The sequence below is a fragment of the Plecotus auritus genome (genome assembly GCF_963455305.1).
Source record: "Plecotus auritus genome assembly, chromosome: 11".
Taxonomy (NCBI): Eukaryota; Metazoa; Chordata; class Mammalia; order Chiroptera; family Vespertilionidae; genus Plecotus; species Plecotus auritus.
In genome coordinates, this window is record NC_137777.1 from 47,157,851 (window position 1) to 47,172,459 (window position 14,609).

Genomic DNA, 14,609 nt, shown 5'->3' on the forward strand with positions numbered 1-14,609 from the left:
TGAAAGGTAAGTAAAAAGGATAGGGCTTTCTTTGCAATTCTTATTTTCAGTTATTTTATTGGTAGGATAATTCCCCTTTGTCTTCATTAGATATATCAAAGCATTTCAAGTGGTATATATCTGCCATTTAACCAATTCAGCGTGTTACATTACATCTCTTTTGAGTATTTACTCTTTACTGGTCACGGTTCAAAGCATTGTATGTATCTCCAACCACTATAGCAATCATCTGAGGATGTAACATTATTCCATTTTACAGGTGATTCTGGTTCTGAGAGGTGATAACGATTTACCCAAACTTAGATCCTTCTGACTTCCAGACATCCGTTTCTTATACTGCAGGACAGTGAGATGGGGACGACTATCTTTGCCAGGAAAAGGAATGAGGAATCCACATCTGATTCTTCACTAGCAGATAAGGCGGCTGCTGGTGCTGACCTGAGAGAGCAGCATGAGGCTATGGGAAGCCTTTCTCCAAAGTCGGCCCATCATTCCAGGCTCACTTCCCTCTTTGGATTCGTGAGCAGCACGGACGAGAGTGCCTGAGGGTTCTGGAGGATACCCACTAATTTGAAGTGTTTAAGCCCACACAGTTCCTTGTTATTAATTTCCTGTTAGGGTGAAGCAAGTAGCCATGGATCACAATAAAGATGGAAGTAGCAGCTTCACCATGGCAACGACGACGCCAATCGTCGGGAGGCGTACCGACACCCTTTAGTTCCGGCTTGCTAGTGACGTCACTTCCGTCCCCGGCACGGCGGCGTGCACGCCTCTCTTCCCGCTGCGGCTGAGTGGACTCTGAGCTGAGGCGGGGGGAATCGGAGAGAACGTGAGGCCAGCAACATGGAAAAGGAAGGTGGGAAGCCCGCGGCCGTGGTCGCAGTTGTAACTGAGCCGCGGTTCACCCAGCGATGCAGGGAATATCTCGAGAAGGAGAAACTCCTGGACAGACAGCACCGCGCGGAGAAGATGCCGGATGGCACCGTGGCGCTACCCGTGCTGGGAGAGGCGCTCCCTGAGCAGCACCTGTGGAAGCTGAGGAATTGTGTGGCTCCAGGCAGCACCTGTACACTGACGCAGCTCCTGGATCCTGTTCCTTCACGGAAGGCCCAGGGTTGTTCACCTGCCCAACGGCTATGTCTTGAGGTGAGTCGCTGGGCAGAGGGCCGGGGAGTGACATGGTCAGCTGAGTTGGAGGCTGATTTACCCCGATCTTGGCAACGACACGGTAACCTCTTGTTGCTGAGTGAGAACTGTTTCCAAGCTAAGCAGTGGAAAAATCTGGAACCAGAACTCTGGGAGGTTGTGGCCTCGGCACTTGGCGTCCAGCGTTTGGCCAAACGAGGGCGGGTATCACCAGATGGCACTCGAACGCCAGCAGTGACTCTGCTGCTGGGCGACAATGGCTGGGTTGAGCATGTGGATAATGGGATCCGATATAAGTTTGACATAACCCAGTGCATGTTCTCCTTCGGAAACATCACTGAGAAGCTTCGAGTGGCATCGCTGCCCTGTGCTGGACAAGTGCTGGTGGATCTCTATGCAGGGATTGGTTATTTCACATTGCCATTCCTAGTTCATGCTGGTGCTGCCTTCGTCCATGCCTGTGAGTGGAACCCCCATGCTGTAGTTGCTCTGAAACGTAACCTAGAGATCAATGGAGTAGCAGATCGGTGCCAAATACACTTTGGAGACAACAGAAAGTTGAACCTCTCAAACGTTGCAGACCGGGTGAACCTGGGGCTGATTCCAAGCTCTGAAGAAGGCTGGCCGACTGCCTGCCGGGTGCTACGAAAGGATGCTGGGGGCATTTTGCATATCCACCAAAATGTGGAATCTTTCCCAGGGAGGAATCTCCCTTCTTCTGGAAACAGTGAAATGGAGAAGGAGCATTGGCTTTGTCCTCAGCAAATTATCAGTAACCAATGGGAAAATGGAGCTAGAGGGGATTCTAGGAGAAAAGTGCTGTCAGCAGCCATCAAGCCAGAGTGGCACAGGTGGGCGGAGTCTGCAGAAACTCGAATTGTCACTCTTCTTCAGCAGGTACATGGGAAACCATGGAAGACACAAATCATGCACATCCAACCAGTGAAATCCTATGCACCCCACGTGGATCACATAGTCCTGGATCTAGAATGCCGGCCCTGTCCTCTGGTTGGCTAGAGAAGGTGGATCCAGAGACATGAGCATCTACGTGTGAGTGAACCTTAATGCATCAGCTCAGGCCAGGTTCTCACCCCTCTTGTTTCCGGTAATCTATTTTAATATAGTATTTTGTGGCCCTGCAAGCAGGCTCTAGAGGAGGAGCAGTATGACTCACTAAAATGAGGCCCATCTGTGCAGTCATGAATTCCGAATCCTGACCTCGGTTCTGTCTGACCGTGGGTACATGGTTTCAGTATTCTTTTGGCATTGGATTTCCTTATTTACAAAATAAGGGGTTCTTTGAATTATCTTACATGGCTTTTATTTAATGAGCAGTTGTACACAGGATGTTGGTTATCAGAGTGAAAGGCAGTGCTGTTTTCAAAATCACTCTGGTTACAATATGGAAAATCAACTGGAAGGTGTCCAGGATGGAAGCAGACCAGTGAGAAGGTTTCTGTAGTTGTCCAGGCATGCGGTGATGGTGGCTTCTAGTTGGTGGCAGTGGGAGGTGGATGCATTTGAGAAATAAAATCAATGTGCTAAACAATGGAGTCTATATCAGGACATTAAAATGGTGCTGCTTTGTTATTATCACTGACAAAATAGGGAGGGAAGAGGACAAAAATTACTTTAGTGTATTAACTCTATTCCTCTACTTAGGCATTCCTAAATGAGTGTTGGGAGGAGGGTGATGTCTTCAATATTGGGCTTATTGTGGTAGAAAAGTGGATAAAATGACTGCTTTAAATCATAGGGAAACTAGATTTTCAGTCTTAAGCTGTGCAATAGCTGCCAATTACTAGCGTTTTTTGTTTTTTGTTTTTAATCCTCACTCGAGGATATGCTTATTGATGAGAGAGAGAGGGGAAGAAAGAGAGAGCATGAGAGAAACATGGAAGCAAGAGAGAACGTTGATTGGCTGCCTTCCACATGTCCCTTGACCAGTGATCGAACCAGCATCCTAAGTATGTGCCCTTACCTGGAATCAAACCCGAAAACTCATATATGGATGGCGCTCCAACCAACTGAGCCATACCAGCCAGGGCTTGCTAGCTATTTTAAAAGTTCGAATTAAAACCTTAAATTTTTAAAGGGCTCCAACTCTCTTTTCATCTTCCTTCCCTGGTCAACAACATCAGGACCAGCGGAAGGAGCTATAGGGAACGTGAGGTGTTCTGCAGTTTTTCAAGCCTCACTTTACTTTATGGCTGTCTGCCATCACCACTGTTTACCCTTTGGATGACTAATTGTAGGGAATCACTCTGTTTACCTTTAGGATGACTGATTGTGGAGAATCACTTCTCAGAGCCTTATTTTGGTGCACTTTGAAGCCTGGACTTGTTTATTTGATAGAGGAAATAGATAACAGCATGTGGCTTTATCAGGATAATGATTGTACCTGGCATTTGGTTAGCTGGGGTTGGGCTGGGCTGCTTGTCCTTTTTGCAACAGTGGCTGTAAACCAGACAGGATTGGTGCTGTTTGTGTTATTCCGTAAATATTAAGTGAGTACTATATGCATGGGCCACAGGAAATGTATTCACTAGACGCAGTTCCTGTCTCTGAGGAGCTCACACCCTAGCAGCTGATACACAAATACTTAAAGAATTTGAAGACGATGAAGTAAGTGCCATATGAGTGATAGCATGTTGTAGGAGTGCTAAGGTGAGGAAAAGAAGTTTAAAATAAACAGCTAAATCTTGATTGGAAAGGGAAGCTTCTGGCAGTCTAATTTGCTCTATTCACACCCCCCACCCCACCTCTAATACAGTGTTAAATTGTTCCTACTTTCAGAGAGAATGCCTCCAGTGTGTTTCACCATTAAGTGATATCCTGTCCTTTGTAGGCAGTATCCAGAGTCCCATTATATTGTTGGTGTGTGTATGTTTTATCATCCTTTTCCCTCTCTACTGTCAATTTCATCATAAACTCAAGTGTGGGGCTGTTTCTAGACTTTCTCTTCTGTTCCATGGGTGAGTTTTTCTATTCATGCACCAACACCAACTTGTCTGAATTATTATAGCTTTAAAACAGGTCTGGAAACTGATACTGTAAGTCCTTCAACTTTGTTCAAGATTGCATTATTTATTCTTGATCTTTTGCATTTTCTTATGATGTTAAAATCGGCTGGCCAATTTTTGGAAAAAAGAATCTGCTGAGATTTTTTTGTTGGGATTACATTGGACGTATAGGGTAAAATTAGCATTGTTACAATATTGAATCTTCCATTTTGAAGCTTTTATTCTACTCATTTGGGTGTAGCTATGAAATGAGAAATGATTTTTTAAAAAATGAAAGGTGATTATCAGAAGCTGGGACTACAGTATTCCATCTAAGGTGAAGGGTCCTATACTTCCCATGTCAGTGGGATACTATATCCATCTTCTTTGGGCTCCCTGCCTTGATAGATGATTTTAATTTAGTATTACTTTACTCTTCCTTTCAGCAATACCTCAGCCCTCAGATTATTCTTGACCATCACACAGGGGTGGGCAAACTTTTTGACTCGAGGGCCACAATGGGTTCTTAAACTGGACCGGAGGGCCGGAACAAAAGCATGGATGGAGTGTTTGTGTGAACTAATATAAATTCAAAGTAAAGGAGGGAGGGGAGAGCAAGAGAACGCTCTGCTCTTTCGGCTCCGCGGGCCGGATAGAACAGCCGAATGGGCTGGATGCGGCCCGCGGGCCGTAGTTTGCCCACGGCTGCGAAGGTTAACATATTTGAACCTGTCATCTATTTATATTCTAATATAAATTAAATTGCTACTGAATAATTATCACATATAACAACCCAAACTAATAATATCTTCACAGTACCACTGAGCCATAAATGGAGCCATTGCTAAGTGTTATATAAAGCTTCCACTGAGTATTTTTCTTAACATTTGTTTACTGTATACCATACTAAGTATTAAAATATATTGTTATAATTTGTGTAACAAGCATGAGAAATTACTTGCAGAGGATTAGACCTTAAGCTCTGGAATCAGAAAAATAAGGGTTAGAAACCTGACTCGGCCACTGTTACTGTCTGTGTCCTTGGACAAGTTTGTTGAAGATTAATTGGATAATGCATGTCATGGATTTTGTTTTATATTAAACTTTATTTCTTTTTACAAGATGAGGATACTGAAGACTAGAGAGTTTAAGTACTCTGTCTAGAGACAGAGAAGTTGTAAGAGGCAGAAGTGGGCAAACATACTGCCAAGCTTATAGTGCTCAGTAAATGTCTGTTGAATGAATAAATGAATGAACCAAAAGACAGGTAATGTAAACCCAACATTGATTCCATATGCCACCATATTCTTTGTTATTTCCTTTGTTAACTAAACAACATAGACTGTTCCTGTTAATTTGGCACTTACAAAACCAGAAATTCAAATAGCTGAATTTTGATAAGCATATCTGAAATTTAATGATGAGAAAAACTGAAGCTCCCCTAAAGTAATTTAGGACCAGAGGTTATTTTTTAAATACTTCCTGAGATCTGAGATAAAGGTATGTATTTGTCCCTTTTGGGGCTATTACTCCCTACCCTTCCTACCAGCGTCCTTATATGCCATTTAAAGGAAACACGGAGTACTTTGGTGGGGAGAGTTGGAATGGGTAATTCTAAGTGCCTGTTTCCTACCGCTTCCTCCCTGCCCTAAGGAAACTGCTAGTGCTTGTCCTAGGTACAGCTCGGGTACAGATACGTGGTCCAATAAGCTCAACCAATTGCACCGTCATTCTTGGAACTTGAAATCTTGAGGAATAATGATAGCCCAGAATCAGTTTCTGTTGTTTGGAACAAAGACTTGACTGATGAGAATGTCCACAGAAAAGTCAAACTAGTTTTTACACATCATATTATCTAAGAGGCATTTGAATCATTAAAGCCGAATGAACAGATTATTTTTGACCACGGGTAATTTATGTATATAAGGTGTGTGTGTGTGTGTGTGTGTGTGTATGTGTGTACTGTTCTGGATAGACTCAATAAAAATATATACCTGAGTTGTGCAACATTCAAATCAATGTAGAAACCAAACAAAGATTAAATTCAGTGAATTATAGCTATTTCGTTGAAAGCTTTGCTTTTATTTAAAAGATTCCTAAGCATCTAAATACTACCTCATTGATATAAATTTAGATTTAAAGTAGTATTTCAAAGTATTTGCCAGGATCTTAGTCAAATCTTCACTTTTTGGGTGAGGAAAGTGAGACCTAGAGAGTTTAAAGAAACTTGGCTTGGCCGAAACCGGTTTGGCTCAGTGGATGGAGCGTCGGCCTGCGGACTGAAGGGTCCCGGGTTCGATTCCGGTCAAGGGCATGTGCCTTGGTTGCGGGCACATCCCCAGTGGGGGGTGTGCAGGAGGCGGCTGATCGATGTTTCTCTCTCATCGATGTTTCTGGCTCTCTATCCCTCTCCCTTCCTCTCTGTAAAAAATCAATAAAATATATTAAAAAAAAAAAAAAAAAAGAAACTTGGCTTGAAGTTATATGTGAGAAAGATAAGAATGACTATGCCACCAATCCTGAACGTTCTTGGCCTAAGATGGAATTTAGTTTGAATTAGAATTTCTTTAAAATATATATATATATATATATATATTTTATTGATTTCAGAGAGGAAGGGAGAGGGAGAGAGAGATAGAAACATAAATGAGAAAGTATCATTGATTGGCTGCCTCCTGCATGCTCCTACAGGGGGATTGCGTCTGCAACCCAGGCATGTGCCCCCCCCTACCAGGAATCGAACCTGTGACCTCCTGTGACCACTGAGCACTCTGGCTGGGCGAATTAAAAATACTTAAAAATTTGCGCATCAAATTAAGATTGGAAACTGTTAAAACATTAACATGAACTGAAGCATTTGCTCATTTTAAAAATCTTTTTATTTAATATTTACTACACTAAACTTTTTAAATAAAAATTGGAGGAAACCCATGAACTATTTTATTTTCCATTTTGCATGATCATAATATAATGGTACTTACCTCCTTTCCCCTACCACACTACTCTTTTAGATTATTCCTTGTGGGCCCTTTTTTCCATAATAGCCTCTCTCTTTTTCCTTTAAATTGCAATTAGGGCAGAATAACAGATGGGCTGAGTAGCTAATTTACATCTCTAAGTTTCCATATAAGCCTTCATAGTTGTCTCCTCTTACCAAATTTGCTTTCCTTTGGGAATTTTGTCAAAACCACAAGATTATTCCCCAGGTGTGCAGTTTAGGAAAATTAGCAGAAGTAAACAGACTGGATTAGAAAAATGGTGATCAAAATGATATTCAGTAAATAGGCAAGCTACAGTAGGATCTTGGGTTAGAATACTGACAGTGACAACAGTAAGGAAACAGATACAAGAGACTGTCTAGAAAAAATGAGTAAGATTTGGTTGCAGATTGGCTGTGGGTGAAAAGAGGAAGGAGTCAAAGATGCCTGAAGTTGTAAGTTCCAGGTAGCCTTGGGTTCAAATCCTGGGTTTGACTCTTCAGTAGCTATGGCCATACTGGCCACTTAACGTTTGTTAACTTATCTAAGCCTCAGTTTCCTCCTCTCTAAAATGATACCTATCAAAATAATGCTGACACAAAGATTTAATTAAAATGTAACACCTTTAGCTCAGTGCTGAGTATATGGGAAACACAGATGGCAGTCATTATTAGTAGGGGATAACATAGACGTTTAAAAATATGAGACTGTAGTAAGGAGTTTGGGTGTGGGTTCAACCATTCTACCACACCTACCTCCACTTAGAGAAAGGGGTCTTGGAGTTTTATTAATCACCCGTTTAGAGCCCTGATATAAAGTGGATTGCAGAGTGCAGTTTGGGCTAGGACCCTAGGTAAACCAGGTTTTTGCTTACTATTTTACCCTCCTTAATTTGAGATGGCTGGGTCTACAGTGCAGACTCTGACCTGACTTACATTCTTATTTTCCTTTTTTTATTATTAGTTTTACAATTAAACTTATTGGCATGACATTGGTTAATAGCTAATTTACATTCCTATTTTCTGGTGAAGAGAAAAATAAGTACGGCCAGATTAGTATAGGCTTCTTTATAGGGGTAGTAACTGGGAAGGTAAATATATGGGGGAAACTAGTGGGAGATGATTAGTAAGGTTAGTGGGTGATTCAGAGTCTGAGAGTCCTCTTATAGGTAAGGGAGAGGGAGACACCTTTACAAATGGACATTTATGTCCTGATTTCTAAGCAAATGTGTTTTGGGGGGCGTGGAGGCAGAGAGCTTTTCTTGGGAGAGGGGGGCTTCAGCCCTTTCTTGTTTTTAGATAAAAGTAATCTTATGTCAAAGTGGCATACTTTGGGGTGGCACGTTCTGATCCCCTAGAAAACTATGATCTCTTCGGCCTGGGAGGGAAGAAGGGACTGCCTGGGTAGCTAGAAAACTAGACATCAAAGTCGGAGACCTGGGTTCCTGCCCTTAATTCACAGTGACCCTTGATATCTGTAAAATGTGGCCGATAAGTGTCCTCAGTTCTGTCCAACTTGGGAAGAGGTGGTTAGGGTGATGTGCAAAGGGATGAGGGATGTTTTTCTTGGTAGCGCCTACAACACCTAGCCCAGAGCCACAATCCGCGGCGGCTCCCTAAAAGGCACGCAGACACGCCTCCAGGAGGTCTTTCCCTGGAATGTCGGCCGACCGGCCCCAGTCTCAGATCCGCCGCCAGGTCGGGTGAGTAGGTGGGGCGGGCGGCGCCCTTTGACTTTCCTCCTCTCAAGCACCTTTGAACCACGTCCATGGGACATTTAATGGGCTTTAATAAAACAACAACAAAGAAGTCCCGCCAGGGGATCCCTCCCTGCGCCCACGCCGCCGTGGGTGTGGCGGCCGCTCTGAGGCTGGAGGGCGCGGCTGCCACAGAGCGCCTGCGCCACGGAAAGACTCCAAAACAGCGAAGGCAGCGAGGGTCGCGGTGGTGAGCGGAAACCATGGTAACGCTTTGAGACGTTGGCTACGCCGTACGTGATGACGACATGGGAGCGCCCCTAGCGCCCGATTGTGACGCGACAGCGGCGCGGTCTCCGCGGTCTCGCGTGACCTGGGGCATCGCCTCAGCCTCCCAACAGCCCCAACGGCAGAGGCCCGCGGGCGAGGTCAAGATGGTGGCTCCGCGGGCGGGGGAGGCGGTGGAGGGAGGAGGAGCCAGGCCTTAGCCAGCCGAGAACACCGACACCCAGAGGCCTCCCGGGAGCCGCCGCCGCCTGCTCCTGCTCGAGAGACGCGAGCGGGCGGCGGGCGGGTCGTGAGAGACCGGGGAGGAGGGGGCGGAGTCGCCGCCTCAGCCCCCGCCCCTGGCCGCCGTCCCGGGACTGCCCCGCTTGGCCCTGCCCGGCCCGCCCAGCCCCGGTGCGGCAGCGGCTCATGGCAGCGGTGGGGCCCCCGCAGCAGCAGGTGCGGATGGCCCATCAGCAGGCCTGGGCGGCGCTCGAAGTGGCGCTCCGGGTGCCCTGCCTCTACATCATTGACGCCATCTTCAACTCTCACTACGATTCCAGCCAAAGCCGGTTCTGCATCGGGCTCCAGATCTTCCTCCGGCTCCTCGGTAAGGGGGAGGGGCGGCCTGCCTCCCGGGACGGGACGTGCCGCCGGGAGCGGGCAGCCGCGTGCAGGCCGTGGGTCGTGTGTGCGTGAGAATGTGTGTGTGAGCGAGAGACTGAGTGTGAGAGAGATTGTGTGTGACAGACTGAGACTCAGTGTGAGACTGTGAGTCTGTATGGAAGTGTGTGAGACTGTGTGTCAGTGAGTGTGAGTGTGTGACTGTGTGTGTGAGAGGGGCAGAGAACCAGGTTCGTCCCCACGGGGCGTCCTCGCGGCCGGGAGGGGGGAGGCGATGACCTGGGATCCGCGTGGGCCGCAGAGGGTGCTCCAGGAGTCACCCCGCTCCTTTCGTACCTGAGTGAGGCGGGAAGGAGGGAGCTCTGCCCGCCGTTTCTCGTGGGGAATGAGTGCTGACTACCGCTTCCTGAGCGACAGCCTGGGAGAAACAGCACCTCTGCTCGCCCCTACCCCTGTCTCGCCGTGTGTAACCTTGGACTTGTGCTTTGGGCCTCAGTTTCCTTCTTTCCACAATGCGGAGTACTCGTCTGTTGTCACTTCTGTATCGACGGGGTTTTAATGTGACGGCGAAATGTCTGCGGTAAATGACATCCAAACGAAAGGCAGGGTTTTGAATGTCAGACCTTGAAACCCTGACCAAAACCCCTTCTGGAGAAGGCCATGTTTATAAGGAGTCCTAAAATTTTCCATGAATAAAGTAGAGGTATTTAAAGGAAAAACGTGGCTAGAAAGCGATGAAACTTTTCCAAGAGAGACTTCTGAAAATCAGTTTTGGTGGCATTTGCATGAAGTGTTGAAAAGCCTCATGTTTGACTCCCCATCTTCACTTGCATCATCAAAGGGAAAAAGCACTTATGCGTAAAAGAATTTAAGTAATTGCAACTTGGCAAATTTTGTTGATGAGGTAATTCTTGTGATGAGTTCTTAGTAGGCTCGTGCTTTGAAGTGTTGCTGATAGACCCTTACCAAACCTCACTGAATTATGGGCCATCTGTTGCTTCTTTATCCTGACAAAAGGAGAGTGGTAATGTTGAGTTTTGTTCTTAGCAATAAGTAGCAATGTTTCACAGTTGATACTTTACTTTTGCAAAGCATTTTCACTGGTATTATCTAACCTAATGTCTAACCTTCAAAAATCCCTCAGAGGTTGGAGGTGGTATTCTCATTTTACAAATGAGAAAACAGGGTCAGAAGTTGTGTTTTGCTTTAGATACACAGCAAATAAGTGGTTGCCTGAGCCTAGGCTTAAAAATCTTCTGACATCAATAGTGGTTGACTTTTCTCAGTACAGCTGCAATCCAGATACAGAATGGTATAGTAATGATCCCGTGCTAGATCTTAAAACTAACAGATGTGAACATGCTGTTGAAGAGCACAAGACTTATCAGTAACCCACCAGCTGCTGACACTGGCTAGTCCTACTGCAAAAGTGTAGTGCCCTCATTATCTGTGGCAAAAATGGAGCTGTGCGATTTTGTAATGTATACAAATATCAAACACCTGAAACATACGTTATGCACTTGAAACTAAAGTAATACTATGTCAGTTATACTTAAATTTAAAAAGCATTCACTAGCTTTAATGTTTCATACTTAACATATTTAATTCTGACAGTTATGGGTGAAGTGAAGTTAATGTTAAAATGAAATTAATAAGAAGTGGGGCTGTTGGGAAGGCATTTTATTCCTGCCAGTAAGAAGCCACTCATCATACCATAAATTAACATGCAATTAGTATAGTAAGGTGGTCCCAGCTGAGTCTGCCTGCCAACCCTGCCTTCACCCTCCCCAAAAGAGAGCAGAAGATAACAGACTTCAAGGGCACTTTATCAGATTTGGGATAACCAAGTGCAGCTTTGGGAACTAAGCAATCACATATAACAGGACTTAAGGGTAGGAGGATGGCTGTCCCCATTTCTGATTTGAGAAGAGTCCATGGTGGAGGAGGAAAAAAAAGGAACTTTGTTTGAGAGGATTCACATGTTCATTGCCCAAATAGTGTAGCTGCTGCCTTGTTCTTACAGCAGGTGACTGCAGATTCTCTGAAAACCCTTTTGGGACCAGGTGCTGAGAATTTTAAATGCAGTGCTCTCAGAGTTGAGCTAGGGCAGTGGTCGGCAAACTCATTAGTCAACAGAGCCAAATATCAACAGTACAACGATTTAAATTTCTTTTGAGAGCCGAAAACCGACTGCTGCGCATGGGCAACGAAGTTTCAATCACACTGTATGTGCGTGCCCGCACGTGGTATTTTGTGGAAGAGCCACACTCAAGGGACCAAAGAGCCACATGTGGCTCGCAAGCCACGGTTTGCTGACCACTGAGCTAGGGAACTTTAAGGAAAAGGAGTATTCTCCTTAATTGAATAATTTGTGGTTTAAAAACATTGAACAAAAGTAATAGTATTTTCTTTGTACCCTATCCTGCTTCTTATTTTTGTAGTAAATCATGGAAGTTTGTATTTGAGAAATCATAAGAATAAGATGTCAGGCGGGTTACTTAGTTGTGTCATGCCTCCTTGTTCTTATCTGTATCTTTTTAAAAATGGACAGTAATGGTATTTCTCTCATAGGGTGTTAAGGACAATAAATGAGATAGGATGTAAGCCCTAGAACAGTACTTGGGACCTAGTAAGGGTTAGCTAATAGTAAGCTTGATAGTTAAAAAAAATTTTTTAATACTTCAATTAAAACCAATACTATGTTGCTCAGCTGGTGTGGCTTAGTGGATTGAACGTCGTCCCATGGACCAGGAGGTCCCCGGTTGGATTCCGGGTCAGGGCACATGCCCTGGTTGCAGGCTCCATCCCCAGGAGGAGGAGTGCAGGAGGCAGCCAATTGATGTGTCTCTCTCTACCTCTCTCTTCCTATCTGAAAATCAATAAGAACATATTTTTTTAAAACAACCATACTGTGTTACAGATATTTTGGTCTTTTGAAGGCATCAGGGAAATGTTGACACTTTATTTGAAAACTTTTATCAAAATATTCTTTGGGTCAGACTTTATGAGAAATACAAAATATTTTTCAGATCCATCACCTGGCTGTTCCTTAAATTGTGCCAATGTAATTATGCTAATTTTTCACATTTGTAAGTGATAATGTTTTTTGAAAAAGTGGCTTTGGTGCTAAAAAACTAAACAAACATCCTAAATAAAAGCAAGTGTGTTAAGTATTTAAGGCCTATTCAATGAGGCATCTTCTCTTGTTTTTTGAGAGTGGCAGGTTTGTGTGTAAAAGATACCAAAGGATAGTTAAAATTAATTGTTCTACCTGTTTGTTTGTTTGTTTTTAGTAATTGTAGACCCTTTTAAAAATAATTTATACACTGCTGTATATAAATCTTAAAACTTGGCAGTCTGATTTTTTTCTTTAAAATAAAATTGTAAAAATGGAAATCTATTTTCTAAGTAAAAAAAGCAGTACCAATTTTATTTTATTTTTTTAAACTATATTTTGATTTTAGAGAGGAAGGAAGAGGGAAAGAGATAGAAACATAAGTTATGAGAGAGAATCATTGATTGGCTGCCTCCTACACACACCCCACTGAGGATTGAGCCCAAAACCCTGGCATGTGTCCTGACTGGAATCAGACCTCGGACCCTTCTATCAGAAGGCCAATGCGCTATCCACTGAGCAAACCAGCTTCTCCCTGTTCCGGGCCCTGGTTGGTGTATGTGCCTGCAGGAGGCAACCAATCGATGTAGTACCAATTTTATATATAGCATCTGAAGAATTTACTTTTCTTCCCTACAATAAAGTACTACAACTGAGAGTTTCAGGGGATTAGAAAATAAAGCATCTCATTTTGGCGATCCAAATAAAATCTTATAACAATATATAGAATATTTAAGAATGTTAAGCTATTCTTAGGAGGTGTTAAATGCTAAATGAAATGCAACCCAGTGCAGCATAATGCTGAATTGGCAAATCTAAATCCAAGGCAGAAAATGAAAGCATAGGACTTTGTTTTAATAGTATTACTCATAAATGATAATTCACTGAAGTGGAAAAGCAATCCAGAAATTACAAGGGAAATTTAAATGAAAAGCTTTTATGACAAAACTTTTTAATTTCTTAAAAATGGCACATTGAGGGAAAAATGTATCATATGAGATTGAAGTCCTTCTAAAGGTTTTACTCTGTCAGTAAGAAAAACTTCTACTTCTAGAGAACAATGGGCCCAGGCTAAGCATTTCACAGTAAATGAAATGCAGATGGTCAATAAGCAAAAGAAAAATTACTCAGCCTCATTTATAATTAATATAGTTAAAACAAAACTTCACTTATTAGATTAGTGAAGAGTTCAAAGTTTGAATAAAAACTGGTAAGGCAAAACTTTTTTTCCCCTTCTGTAAAATAGGTAAAGTTATACAATTTTTGTAGGCTGTCACTTCTGTGTAAAGCCATTTGGTGCTATCAGCTGAAAGTCATCATATTCCTTTTGACACACAATTTTGTTTCTAAGAATTTGACCTAAAAATATAGTTGTACAAAGGCTATGGGCAAGGATATCCATTGCAGCATTGTTGGTAATGACAAAACAACAAATTGTTCATCTAAATGTCTATTAAAAGGGAATCTGTTCATTGTATTAGGTTCAGCCATACAATAAAGTTGATAAAAAGAATAAGATATAGTTATTTTTGGTGCTATAGAAAGAACTCAGAAAACCTGTGATGTGAAAAACAAAACAATAGTAATCAGGACCGCATAAGGATAGACTAGGTATTCTAAGCTGTGTCACAATTGACATTTTAGACAAGATAATTCTTTGTTGGGAGGTGGGTGGAGCTGTTCAGGAATTTGTAGGATTTTTAACAGCATCCCTGTCCACTGCCCATTAGATAACAGTAGCACCCCATTTGAGATTGCCAAAACATGTCTCTAGATATTGT

General features: G+C 43.3%; 1 protein-coding gene across 2 annotated transcripts in view; it reads left to right on the forward strand.

Moving 5' to 3' along the window:
• The first annotated feature begins 774 nt into the window (after window positions 1-774).
• The window catches only part of RNF139 (ring finger protein 139), a 54,338-nt gene continuing 40,503 nt past the window's right edge, over window positions 775-14,609 (forward strand). Inside the window, exon 1 of one of the 2 annotated variants that reach the window (XM_080646896.1) lies at window positions 775-2,196. In XM_080646896.1, coding sequence (XP_080503022.1) covers window positions 844-2,163 — 1,320 coding nt within the window. In that variant the 5' untranslated portion in view covers window positions 775-843 and the 3' untranslated portion in view covers window positions 2,164-2,196. Of the gene's footprint in view, window positions 2,197-9,382; window positions 9,700-14,609 lie in introns of those variants that run through there. The other variant, XM_080646895.1, reaches the window with a different exon arrangement.